At 43.9% G+C, this 14,340-nt stretch overlaps 1 protein-coding gene across 2 annotated transcripts in view; it reads left to right on the top strand.

The window, feature by feature from the left end:
- LOC140106764 (pregnancy zone protein-like) overlaps positions 1-14,340 on the top strand; it is a 60,305-nt gene that overhangs the window by 2,629 nt on the left and 43,336 nt on the right. For both annotated transcript variants that reach the window (XM_072131382.1, XM_072131381.1), the window contains exons 4-10: positions 1,851-1,903; positions 3,453-3,473; positions 4,430-4,586; positions 5,631-5,715; positions 7,783-7,912; positions 8,447-8,561; positions 12,958-13,064. In XM_072131382.1, the coding sequence (XP_071987483.1) occupies positions 1,851-1,903; positions 3,453-3,473; positions 4,430-4,586; positions 5,631-5,715; positions 7,783-7,912; positions 8,447-8,561; positions 12,958-13,064 (668 nt within the window). The remainder of the gene's footprint in view (positions 1-1,850; positions 1,904-3,452; positions 3,474-4,429; positions 4,587-5,630; positions 5,716-7,782; positions 7,913-8,446; positions 8,562-12,957; positions 13,065-14,340) is intronic.

The raw sequence follows: 14,340 nt of genomic DNA, 5'->3' as shown, positions 1-14,340 counted from the left end.
GACGTAACCTGTCTCTTCCTTAGGCCGGCGCCAAACACCGGCGGCTCGTTCCCGATCGCAGGCGTTTCCATAGAAACACCGATGCGATCGGGCTGAGGCCCGCCCCGGTGGGCGCGACTTTGTCTGCGTTTGCGTTTGCAAGCGCAGACAAAGCGCCCTGTGTGGCACCGGCCTTAGGTTGGAGCCAATCTGGGAAGTCTGCACCAGGTAGCTATGCAGGACTTCCAGCTGGATGCTAATTAATCCTCATAAGTGGCAAAACCACCAGCTTTCCCACATCCATCCAGCAACATATTCGTTCTATACGAAAATCTACTACAGTGCTAAGGCTTCATCTGCTTCTGGCCGTATATATATATATATATCCCCATAGACGGCAATAGGCACATTGTGGCGTGTGGCACCAAAACGCACGGTACACGAGAGAAAGATAGAACATGTTCCATCTTTTTCCATGTGTACGGCTATCTTGTATGGAGAATGGAGGGGTCACCTCTTCTCCTCTGCTGCACGCCGATGTGTGCTCGCCCATATAGGGCCGGGCGAGCACTTGTGATTCTACGTCCTTGTGAATGTAGCTTAAGGCTGCTTTCACACAAACATATGCTATGCCCAGGCCGGGACCCATACTTTACGTTCTGCGGGAGAGGTGAAGTGGTGCATCAGAGTTTTCCTCACTGCTGTTTCTTTTCCAACCACTACCTGCTGGTCTCCAGTGGTCATTGCATCACAGTAGAAGGATATACCATATATACCTGAGTATAGGCCGACCCAAGTATAAGCCGAGACCTCAAATTTTACCACCAAAAACTGGGAAAACCTATTGACTTGAGTATAAGCCAAGGGTGTAGTATACAGCCAGCCAGCCCCCATTTAGTATACAGCCAGCCCCCTGTAGTATACAGCCAGCCAGCCAGCACCCTGGAGTATACAGTCAGCCAGCCTGCCCCCCGTAGTATACAGTCAGCCAGCCTCTGTAGTATACAGCAAGCCCCATGTAGTATACAGTTGCCAGCCCCATGTAGTATATAGCCGCCATGCCAATGTAGTATACAGCCGCCAGCCCCCTGTAGTATACAGCCAGTCCCCTGTAGTATACAGCCAGCCCCATGTAGTATACAGCCAGCCAGCTCCCTGTAGTATACAGCCAGCCCCCTGTATGCCAAGCACATAAAAAAAAACAACTTAATACTCACCCTCTGTCGATACTCACCTCTGATGCATGGCCAGGCTCACCTTGGCGCGGCACCTCTTCTTTCTTCTCTTTGCTGTAATAGCCAGCAGAGTCGCGTCCATGCGGCCGGCAGATCACATGCAACTCTGCCGGCTAGAGAAGAAAGAGAAGCAATAGAGAAGAAAGAAGAGGAGCCGTTGGGAGCCTCACCAAGGATCTGGGTGCTGGAAGGTGAGTATTAAAAAAAAACTCGGCATATACAAGTATATATGGTACTTCACAAAGGTATGTTATACACATACAGGGTCAATATACATACAGTGATCAAGTGTCAACTTTTAAGATGGTGGGTGATTATAATATTTTATATACTGTACATGTACAGTACAGTGATACTCACCAAGTCTATGGAGATAAATTTGTTGTCTTGGCTGGACAGGATCAGTTGATATCCATGAGAGGATAATACTTAGCTCTTACTTTAGTAGTCAGTGCCAGAAATACTGTTTTTTTGGGTCCCCAAACTGATGAGGACCCACATGCAGACCAAATATGATGGATAATTCCCTTGTTGGTAAAGACTGTTCTAAATACCAGTGGTTGGTACGATTGGGACACAAAGTTTAATAAACATAGTTAGATATTTCTCTCTAACATCTCTAATTTCTGATTTCAGTGAGATTCCGGCTGATATCTATGAACCTTGAATTTAATTCTATAGATAAAACAGTAAGTGTTCTAATTTTTATCTACAAGAATGCTTGTGAGTAAAAGAAATGTTGTCAGAAATGTTTCTTGTTCAGCTTATCAGGTGTAATATAGTGTAGTAACAAATGAAACCCTTCCTTTAAGGAAATCTACTACTTGTTTGTATGAACTGATGCAGAAACATATCTTGTTTAACCCCTTAACCAAGTGGTTTTGCTCAAAAAACAATTCTGGACCTTGGGAAAGTTGGGTGCAGACTGGCTGCTGTACATAAACTAATTACACAGAGACTCCTGAACTATCCAGACAGGGCTAATCAACCTGAGTTGGATGACTCATACACAGCAGCTGGGGGATGGTTCAGTGATTGATTACCTCTGCCTGTCAGGGACAACACAGTGATGAGGTATTCTCGGCTTATGCTGGGCAGGACAAGGCTGGAGCAGTGCATAATTAGTGTAAGAGGAGAATTATTATTTTTTCAGCCAAACCACTCAGCTCAGGGATTAAACAAGATATGTTTCTGCATCTGTATAGCTACAGTATTCTCAAGGTATGTTTGGTTCATAATGCATAAAAGCAAACGTTAGATTTCCTTTTAGTGCATACGACCACGTGCAAAAACAGGCCAGGTGGAGATGGGAAATCTTTCTTTACCAAATAAGTCTTTAGACTATGTAGTCCTTAGAAAACAGGTACAGCAGGACGGAGCTCTGGTTCTGACTTCAACACTCCATTCAGCTTCACTCTCCGGTAGAGATCTCCACTCACACTTAGCTGACCCTGCTTGCTTTAAAGGGAACCTGTCACCAGGAGACCCATTTTTAGCACTCCCCCAGTCCCCACAAAGCATAGCACATACACTGCCAAAGTGTTTTAGTATAAAAAATAGGTTTTACAGATAAAAAGATATGTTATATAGCACCTTTCATTAGCATCTGCTATGTGACTAGGCAGTTGTCTATTGGGAGGGGCTGGAAAGGAGCAGTTTCCCCCCCACCCTTGGGAACCACTTCTCCATGTGACCTTTTCAAATATATGAATAACTCCCCGCACTCGGGATTGGCTGTAGAAGAGAAGGGGTCGTCGTTAAGCCAAGTGATGGGTGTTTTCATGGTCACATGGAGGAGCAGTTTCCCAAGGATGGGGGGGGGAACTGCTCATTTCCAGCCACTCCCAGTGGATGAGTGCCTAGTCACACAGCAGATGCTAATGAAAGGTACAATATAACATATATTTTTTCTGTAAAACCAATTTTTAATACAAAAACACTTTGGCAGTGTATGTACTATGCTCTGTGGGGACTGGGGGAGTGCTAAAAATGGGCCTCCTGGTGACAGGTTCCCTTTAAAGCCCTGGACTTGAATGTAGAAGCAGCCATCCTAACCATCTTTAGTGCCTGGGTCCTAAAGCCCCTCTATCATATATACAAGCATTTGCAAATTTTCTTTTTAGATGTTAAATACTTTAATGACGTCTCAGTCGGAATGTTTTTATCACTGGAAGTACGGAAAGAAGGTCAATTGAATAAGATGTCTATGTTAATCTTTTCTTTTTTTTTTCTTTTCAGTTTCCTTTGGTTCACATATTAGTAAGTATTTCCGATTAGTAATTGACCAACTACTGGTGAAGCTTTCTGAATGCTTTACGTTAGTCCCAGACTGCAATGATCAGCTGTAAGGTGTCTGTAGCTTTATTGATAATCCTTGGTCCCATTACAGCAAAAAATGTTTAAACTCCAATTGTCACTGGGGCCAAAAATTGTTTTGTCTGGATCTACAATTATAAAATATACAGTTTCGACTTACATACAAATTCAACTTAAGAACAAACCTCCGAACCCTATCTTGTACGTAACCTGGGGACTGCCTGTACTTTTAATAGACAGTACAGTGTATGATTCATGCACAGAGGGTTGATGGTATTTACTTGAGTAGGTAGTACTTGGCATAGAAAAAATAAAGGGGTTTTCTGGACATGAATTTTAATGTCCTATGGACAGGTAAGTCCTTTAATGGCAATGTCCTAGTAATATTGTATCCTGTGGATAGGTTAATATTTCGGGGGATGGGAAACCTGTGTAAGAAAATTAACCTGAGGTTTTCAGGCTCACACCACCTGGACGTCTCATGGCTCCTCCGCTCCATAATTATGCTCACCCCCTGGCTGCTAATTATTCACCCCTCTGTCTCCTTGCGCAGCTCCACTCGTAACCTGTGGGGTGCGCAAGCCACAAGTTCTTGCGCATGCGCAAGATTTCCAGATAGCCAGCTGATGTCACCGGCTGTCTGAGGATAGTGGCAGGTGTGGTTTTGCGCCAAAATTTTTAAAAAAATCATAACGTTCACAACTTGAATTGGCTGATAACTCAGAGAACATGGCAGAAAACTTGACCATGGGGAACTTTTAAGGGAGACTGTCTTAGGTGACAAAAAATAGTATTAGGAGTGCACATATTCCCCAAAAAGTTGCAAACATGTGCCCCATAGCATTCATAGCATTTCTGGTATCAATGTGTCACCTCATCATTTGTTTCATTTATCATAGAATCCAAATAAACACCGTATAGTGCAATGGCTGAATGTGACTACGGAAAATGGATTTGCAGAGTTAAGTTTTCACCTAGCGGATGAGGTCATGCTTGGAGAATATCTTATCATTTCACCCTCTTTCTGTAAAAAACAATTTACAGTTGAGGAATACGGTAAGTGGTGGATGAGAATTATAGATTTATGATTACTTAAGAAATAAATGTTCCACCTCTAGGGATGCAACTACACCGGACCCTCTATCACAGTCAAATATACAATAGGAGGCATGTACAAGACCCTCTCCCCTTGGTGGTCAGTGGTGGTGAATCTATGGCACAGGTGCCATTCAGAGCTTTCTTTGTGGGCACCCAGGACCCAAATCTTTCTCCTGCAGCCAAATGTCAAGTTCTTCTTGGTTGAGACTGCAGGAGGTACAAGAAAATGTGGACAAGGCTGGATTATCATTAGAGCTGTACCATTCTTCCTGTTCATGGGTCCATGGAGCGATGCTACAAAGATAATCCGAATTTCTCCTCCTTTGTCCAACAGCATTGGTGTTGTCAGGGCGCCAATGTGATAGAAAGTTGCGGCAAAGCAGGGGGCAATAAGTTATGGCTGAAATTGCTGTTTTGGCATTTTGAGATAAATAATTGGGTTTTGGGCTTGGGCACCTGGTCTCAACAGATTCATCACTGTTATAGGCTCTATGCAGATGGTCAAGTCAGAACCATCTGACACCTCCTTTTTGAGCTGGATTGTATTAGTGAAATGTAATCAATAAGGGTGGCTGCTGGAGGATGGTGAAGGACCCACGATGTGGGCTCCAGAAGGTTCCTCTACAATTTATTCCTTTCTTCACTAACAAGCGCAAGAAACCTTAAAGGAAACGTACCATGAGGAATCTACCATCATAAGTAGATCTGATGGTAGGTTCCTCCTACTGCCTCTGCACTAATCTGTAATGTAATAATCCCGGAACCTAACTTGTTAAATACTTTATTTTAGTAATATGTAAATTACCTGCAGAGGCTACTGGGGCGTGGTGTAGCCTTAGCTCCCAGTGCCCGGCCAGGCTAGTACATGCCCCAGTAGCCCCTGCAGTTAATTTACATATTACTAAAATAAAGTTTTTAACAAGTTAGCTTAGATTCCTGGATTATTACATTACAGATTATGTAAGAAAACTTTTATATTTATCAATTGTTTTTTCCTTCTAGTGCTAAAGAGGTTTGAGGTAGATATTAACGCACCATCCGTTATTGCTGTGACAGACAAATCCCTTCACCTAGAAATCTGTGGCAGGTAGGATTTTGAGTTTTATTATATACATTGACTGAAAAATGTAATATCTTGAAAATGAAATCTGAAAAATGTAATATACTTTAAATGCAGGTGAAACAATGAATAAGGATATTTCTAGTCATTCAGTATGAACCCTCCAGATACCTTGGCAGAACAAGACACACACATGTGGTATTTCACACTAAAAGAAGTTGTATTACTACTGCACAGTAATGGTGTGTACAGTAGTGTCATGGGTGCTCCTGTGACCCACGTCCCAGGTCGCAGGCGCACCCGTTCCCTCTCTGCCCCCCAGGACCCCTGCTGACAGTCTCACCTTGCCACTACCCAGCGCTGGCTCCCGGGGTTCCGATAATTGGCGCTGGTCAGCTGCCCATTCTATTATATTTCCGTCCCCTTCCTGCCCGAGCTCTGTGCTTTTATGCCCGAGAGAAAGCTGTGTTCCTTGCCCTTTGAGATTATACTGATTTCTCGTGATGACCTCCATTCCGTTCCTGACTTCGCCCCTGTGCTGCCCATCCTGACATTATGCTACATCTCCGATTCTGATCCTGTGCTGCTTGTCTCGACCTCTGGCCTGTCCCTGACCATGCTTTTGCCATATGACGTTGGCTGCCAACACAAAGTCGCGTCAGTGGAGCGATCTGGTGGTACCACGCTTTGCGGCTGGCTCTGGTGAATATCGGGTACCACTTAGACTCTGCTCCTAGCTGTCGGCTTACATCATTGTCCACGGTGGTCCAGTGGGTCCGCTACCTCTGGTTCCTGACAAGGAGCTGTGTTATCTAGTTTGCACCTGTACCTGACCACGAACTTTGGATTTGACTCAACCCTGCCCCTGCCATTATTGCAGGCGTTAACTCAAATACTGCAACTGTGCATTGCAAACTAGCAGGAACTACTATTTTGGGTATAATCGTCACTTACCAATAGTGTATCAATAGTGTATCAATCCTCTTGTAATTTTTACACATCATTTTTAACCCCTTAATTAACACATTTGTTCAGTTTTATTGCTGTTGTAGCTCCTATCACTCAGTGATGGTCAGTGTAAGATTCCAGAGTGTGAGCAGGGACTCTCTAAGCAGACACTTCATGATCCCTCTAGTGCTTTGAGATGCTATGTGCTGATTATGTGCTTAGATTATCAGGGTACAAGTTTATATACACTTTTATTTACCTTTGAACACTGTACTAGTATCTGACACATAGAAGATGAGACACAGATGAGATGATGAGATCCATTAAATGTATATTACATGCTCAGCTCTGCTGCATCTCTCTTCTACCACACACACTGTTAGATCTGCTGTGCCTCCCCCTTTCCCTGGATAACAAACATATCTTCCTGTAGGTTGTAGTTCTTGTCTTGCTGCTGCTGTTTTCTGGCCGAAGTGAGTGTGTATCAGTGTGAGCTTGTCCTGAAAGCCAGGGGAGGGGGCTAGAGGCAGAGAACAGACAGAAGTCTTCAGCTCCACAGCATCAGGCTGTCGACCCTAAAGTCAGAAGATGCAGGGTCAGGTCCAGGGGCAACTGAAATTGTGTACACCAGGACTGATAGACACAGGTTGGACTTATATCTGTGAAATGCTGTATTTTTGTAAATAGAGTGAGAGAATGGGGCACATTTACTTACCCGTTCCGTCGCGATCTCCACTGTGTGTTGCCCGACTAGGATTCAGGTCTGCCTCCATTCACTAAGATTGTGCGTCCAATTTCCTGCATGTGTCGCTTCCCCCTATGAGGTCCGCCGGAGTTCACCATCTTCTTCCCGGTGTATATGAGTGCTGATCGTGCGTCACAATTTGCTTTTTAAATTCTGTGGTCTGTCCAAATCAGTCGGGTTGTCCGACGTCCACGCCCCCTGATTTGTGTTGCATGCAAGCCGGCACTGATGCGCCAGAATCCGATCGCGTGGTAAAAACCCTGGGCATTTTAGCCAAAAATGGAAAAAATCACGAAACTCACAAAAATGCGCTGTTCGGACCCTTAGTATATGTGCCCCATTGTGTTATTTAAGACTTTGTAACATCAGTTTTGTCAATTGTACTTTTGTTCATTCTCCAGATACACTTATGGAAAGCCAGTAGAAGGATCCATGGATATTACTGTCTATCCCAAAGATCGATGGAGCACCACAGACCCCAGCAGTGAAGACACTAAAGAAAACGACTCTGTAAAAATATGGAATGGAAAGGTGAGATGTTTTATTTACATACAATATTGTATCTAAAATCAGTGCATTTCAACGCAGTTGTCAAAAAATGCATTTTAATCACCTCTCTGATCACTAAGGAACCTAAACTGTATCAATTTTCTAAATCTCTGCCGTCTGTATTTCTAAAGGAAGCTTCTATGTTTACTTCCTGAAAATAAACACAGGTCATGTGATCACACACTGGTGTATGGCTCGTTATATCCCTGGTCATGTGATGTCACATAGGCGCACGCCTCATTATATCCGTGATCATGTGATGTCACACAGGTGTATAATATTTTCAAGAAAAACTAAAGATCTTATCTAAATGAATCTTCCCATTCCCAAGCCATGATCCAATGTAGAAAGCAAAGAATGATCATGCCACCCAGGACTTGTTATACTCGATAACTTTTGCCTCAGAGCACAGGTTACAATGGGAGGGGGAGGTAATGGTTAGTCTAGGTAATAAAACTGTAACAGCTGACTTACCACAATTGAGGTTATCTATTTTTTTTTTCAACTTATTTGTAGACCGACAGCAAGGGCTGCATAACGAAAGATATCAACCCTGGAATATTCAATTTCTCAAAATCAGCATCTTATCAGGCTTTGGGAATTAAGGCATCATTGACAGAAGATCAGACAGGTAAGGATTTATGATGTCCTCAAATCAATCTGTTTTCCCTCAACAATTTCTAGACGCTTGTGGGCTTGTGAAACACTCAAAAGAGATACCAACACAGTTTCCCACACAGGGCTCACTGCTAAATACACCAAGCAGTGAAATGGGCAGCATTCTGATAAGGACAGGAAGTGAACAGGGAGAGGACTTCCTGTCTGCTTAGACCAAGATTTGAAGAGACACAGAGCTGTCAAAAGCAATCGAAAGAAGGAGACAAGGTTCACTGGCAGTCTGGAGAAAACACCTCTATTCTCTTCAGAAGTTGAATCTATATTCAGGGTTGGCTCCAGGTTTTAGTAGGCCCCTGGGCGGGCGACAGAGCAGTAGTGGGCCCATTTGCATTGAACGCGTGTTCAATTCACAAACGAAAATAGTCGCCTGTTCCCAAAAATATTACCTAGTTTATCATCCCAAACAGCCCCCTCATGGTTATTTTATGTACAGCCCCCTCATGGTTATTTTATATACAGACCCCTAATGGTTATTTTATATACAGCCCCCTCATGGTTATTTTATATACAGCCCCCTCATGGTTATTTTATATACAGCCCCCTCATGGTTATTTTATATACAGCCTCCTCATGGTTATTTTATATACAGCCTCCTCATGGTTATTTTATGTACAGCCCCCTCATGGTTATTTTATATACAGACCCCTAATGGTTATTTTATATACAGACCCCTAATGGTTATTTTATATACAGCCCCCTCATGGTTATTTTATATACAGCCCCCTCATGGTTATTTTATATACAGCCCCCTCATGGTTATTTTATATACAGTCCCCTCATGGTTATTTTATATACAGTCCCCTCATGGTTATTTTATATACAGCCCCCTCCTGGTTATTTTATACACAGTCCCCCATGGTTATTTTATATACAGCCCCCTCATGGTTATTTTATATACAGCCCCCTCATGGTTATTTTATATAAGCCCTCCTCACACTCTATGGATTCATTAGATACAGTCCTATGTGGGCCCCACAGCAGCTCTAGCCCCCCGGCACTTGCCCAAGTATGCCCAGTGCTCAGTACTCATTTGCATGTTATAACAATGGCAGTAATTAAGATATAGTGCCTCAATGGCAGATTATTCTAATCGATATGTGGAGGACTTTTAATCCTTTACTAGCAGGTATTACTGGTGTGAGGGTCAAAATTCTGGTGACAGGTCTTCTTTAAGTATGTCACAATACATGTTGGAATTCATGGTTCCCTCAAGGAACTGTAGCTCCCCACAGCTCAATCTCAGGGAATTGCCAAATTTTCCAGACCATCTTTACGTAAATCAGCAATAACCTCAATTTTTTTATTCTTCAGAGAGTTCTTTTCCATTAGGTGCTATATTACCCTTCCAGTGACCAGCATGAAAGAGCGTGAGAGAAATAACCCCAAATACCCAGTGCGCCCTCTTCATATTTTTTTAGCACTCCATGACGAACATATACGTCATTGAGCGTTTAGTGGTTTAAAACAACTGTTCCCGATGCACACCTAAGACTTTGTTACATTTACATTTTGAAGACGTGTTTTACACTGTTTTACAGGCTGTATACTTTTTCACATTGTATATAACATTTCCCATGAAAATGTATAATTGAGTACAGGCAGTCCACGGGTTAAATACAAAATAGGTTCCATAGGTTTGTTCTTAAGTTGAATTTGTATGTAAGTGTAGTTTGTAGTTCCAGACAAAAAAATTTTTGGCCCCAGTGAAAATTGGAGTTTCAAATTTTTTTGCTGTTATTGGACCAAGGATTATCAATAAAGCTTCATTACAGACACTTTACAGCTGATCACTACAGTCTGGGACTATAGTAAAGCATCCAGAGAGCTTCAGCAGAGGTCACAGTGGGCAGAGGGGTCTGTCTTTAAAGAGATCCCGTCATGCAAAATAACCCCCTAAACTAAATATATTTTCATAAACTGACATTAGAGAGCATTGCCTCTATCCCTTTATTGTCCCTCTACATGCCTGTAAACCTAAGCAATGAGGTCGTAAAGCTGTATGCAAATGACCTGTGAAATGTCCAATGAGTCTGTAGCATATTCAAACTGTCCAGCTTATTCATGAGTGGGAGGCGCAGTCACACCCCCAGTGCTTGACTGACAGCTGCTCCATGTAATGGCTGCTCCATGTGCTTCCTGGTGGCCACGTCCCCTGCAGCCTGTGTATGTGTATGTGAAAGATACAACAGCTCCAGGTAGCCATGTTATTGCAGAACATGTCAGGTTCTTGTGTAGCTGATGTCTGTGTCTCACACATATGTATTAGGAGGATGCAGCATGTCAGCAGATGCAGCACACACACTAGCCATGCTTTACTATACATTACACACAGACATGAGCAGGGGGAGGAGAGGGGAGGGGTAACAGGTGTGACATCACTGCCTCTGACCATGTGACCAGCCTCATTTACATAATAAAGAAAATATGATTTTATAATGATTAATGTATGAGATAACTAGATAAAGGCTGGGATGGGATCCTTGTGAGCTGCTCCAACACGTAGTAGTGACAGGAATAGTGACAGAGACCTGATGACAGGTGTCCTTTAACTAGGAGTCTGTACTGAATTGGGATCTGTACTAGTGAAAAACACCCAATGAATGGGCTACACACATGTAAAAAATGGGCTACATTAAATGAGATGAACAACATGTGTGAAATAGCAAATGAAAATTACTTTATTAGAGTTTGGATACAAGACAAACAAAAACAGGACAAAAATATCATAAAATCATTTAAAAAGGAATGCACCCCAGTGCACCCATATATACAAAATCTTCTGGAGCCCGACACCTGATAATGTCGGGTTGAACCAGACCTGGGCCACACAAAAGAACCAACCCACTATGAAATCATGAATATGTGCATCAAGCCTGCGTCTGTGGGGGAAGGGGTGGACAGGATGACTGTCAGGCAGTCCAGCCCGAGGATGTAGGGGGATATGAGCACAAAAGTGCAAGTAGATCCTCTACGCTGGAGTGACTGAGAGTGGATGAAAAGCCCACTAGACGCCCATCTAGCCTGCAATATTTACCAAGTGTGTGAGGTGGAAATGTGGACCCAGGATAGATCGCCCCACGCGTTCCGCCGCGTATCGCGGCTTCCTCAGGGGTGTCCTGTTAGCGGAGTACCCAGGTATTTATGCCTGTGTCCGATGCTGTTTAGTGAGTGGCCGGTGTGTGTCGGGATCGCGTCCAGAACGGCGTCACCGGAAGTGGGGAGGAGCCTGCCGCGGCCCGGCGTCACATCCGCCGATGCGGCTCGCCGGCCGCGCATGCGCACCCCCGTGTCCAGGCAACGCCGAGGACGCAACAATAAGGGAATGGTGGTAAGTATGAACATGTTGGTCACAGTGAGTGGGAACAAAAATGCATTGCTGGCAATACAATAAATATTATACATGAGAGTGTAAGCCTGTACTCAGGTGCCATACAAACATAATTATGCGCATCCCAAACAATATGAAATATTAATGATATATTACATTAAAGTCGTTGTGATCAGTGTTAGATCCTAAGTAGTAGACAACATTATGACAATATCATATAAAGTGATTCATACTTACCACCATTCCCTTATTGTTGCGTCCTCGGCGTTGCCTGGACACGGGGGTGCGCATGCGCGGCCGGCGAGCCGCATCGGCGGATGTGACGCCGGGCCGCGGCAGGCTCCTCCCCACTTCCGGTGACGCCGTTCTGGACGCGATCCCGACACACACCGGCCACTCACTAAACAGCATCGGACACAGGCATAAATACCTGGGTACTCCGCTAACAGGACACCCCTGAGGAAGCCGCGATACGCGGCGGAACGCGTGGGGCGATCTATCCTGGGTCCACATTTCCACCTCACACACTTGGTAAATATTGCAGGCTAGATGGGCGTCTAGTGGGCTTTTCATCCACTCTCAGTCACTCCAGCGTAGAGGATCTACTTGCACTTTTGTGCTCATATCCCCCTACATCCTCGGGCTGGACTGCCTGACAGTCATCCTGTCCACCCCTTCCCCCACAGACGCAGGCTTGATGCACATATTCATGATTTCATAGTGGGTTGGTTCTTTTGTGTGGCCCAGGTCTGGTTCAACCCGACATTATCAGGTGTCGGGCTCCAGAAGATTTTGTATATATGGGTGCACTGGGGTGCATTCCTTTTTAAATGATTTTATGATATTTTTGTCCTGTTTTTGTTTGTCTTGTATCCAAACTCTAATAAAGTAATTTTCATTTGCTATTTCACACATGTTGTTCATCTCATTTACTTTAACTAGGAGTCGTCTGTAAGTCGGGTGTCCTTAAGTAGGGGACTTCCTGTATAATAAAGTTTGAACAGCCTCTTTTTTTTTCCAGGTCATGTTGAACAGGCAACAGCACAAGTCAATGTTAACACACATAAACAAATTTCATTTTCAAAAGAAATGTTCTTTTATCACAAAGGAGTTCCGTACCGCAGCAAGGTAAGGAGACAATGGGGGTCATTTATCTCATCTCTGTTTGTTTTGGCTAGTTTTTGCCTGTCGTTTTTTCCCGTCTGCTCCTTTGGTAATTTCTCAATCTAATACAATTGGTATTTGTTACAAATGTCGCAAAAATGTTGCACAAATGTCGCACAAATGTCGCCAGTCGCTTCTTTTTATTTTCTAAGTTTTCACTTAGTATGGTTTTGTTTTGAGTTTTTTTCGTCCAAAAATGTCACAAATATTAGACAATTTAAAATGATAAATGTCATTTGCGACATTTAGCACATCCAGAATAGAATATCAATGTGTATTACTGTCCGGTGGACATTTAAAAATGACCCCAAAAAGGCGCAAAAATTGCAATGCGACAAATAATGTCTCAAAAAAGAAAGACAAAAACAGAAAGAAAAATAATTATAAATGACCCCCAATGATTAAAAGTAATATTATATCTGCTTCTGGGGTAGTGAACCCCCTGGACCACTGTGGACGATGATACAAGCCGACACCTGGGACCGGAATCTTAGTGGCACCCGGTTTTCACCAGAGCCCACCGCAAAGCAGGATGGTATTGCTGCGGCATGGTGCCCCAAGGTCATTCCACAGGCGCAACTTGTCCCAGCAGCAGCCAAGGTCAGGGTACAGAATCATCAGGCAATCTCGTAGTGGGCAGGCAGGTGGTCAAGGCAGGTGGCAACGGTTCAAGGTCAGGGACGGAGTAGGTGGTCAGGGCTGACAGTGAAGGAGCGAAGTCGAGGACAGGTCCGGGGTCACAACGAGAGGTCAGAACACAGGTATCACTCACAGAAAGCTTTCTCAATGGCATTTAGTTCAAAGATCCGGCGGGATATGCTGGGAGAAGCCGGCCTTTATGATAACCCAGGAATTGGCCAGTGCCAATCAGCAGCGTGCTGGCCCATTAAATTTGCGAGTGCCGGCACACGCACGCCCTAGGGAGAAGGGACGTGCACGCTGAGCAGCTGGGACGGGATCAGGAACGCGTAGAGGTAAGTGAGCCCGGGCCGAGGCGCTACCATGGAGAAAGGCACATGTGCGTCTGCGATCCGAGATGATCGCAGGGGCACCCGGGACTCTTTGTACTGGTAGTTTCAGAAGAATAAGTCAGTGGGGGTCATTTATCTTTTCCCTTTTTGTTTTGGCTCGCTTTTGCCTGTCATTTTTCCCATCTGCTCCTTTGGTAATTTATCAATCTCACTTTTTCCTTGTGTTAAATGGGGATTTTTTTAAGATGTCTTTTTGACAATTCTTGAGA

Source organism: Engystomops pustulosus, chromosome 11 (genome assembly GCF_040894005.1).
Source record: "Engystomops pustulosus chromosome 11, aEngPut4.maternal, whole genome shotgun sequence".
NCBI lineage: Eukaryota > Metazoa > Chordata > Amphibia > Anura > Leptodactylidae > Engystomops > Engystomops pustulosus.
The sequence above is the reverse complement of the archived record's forward strand: the minus strand, read 5'-3'. Positions and strand labels throughout refer to the sequence as shown.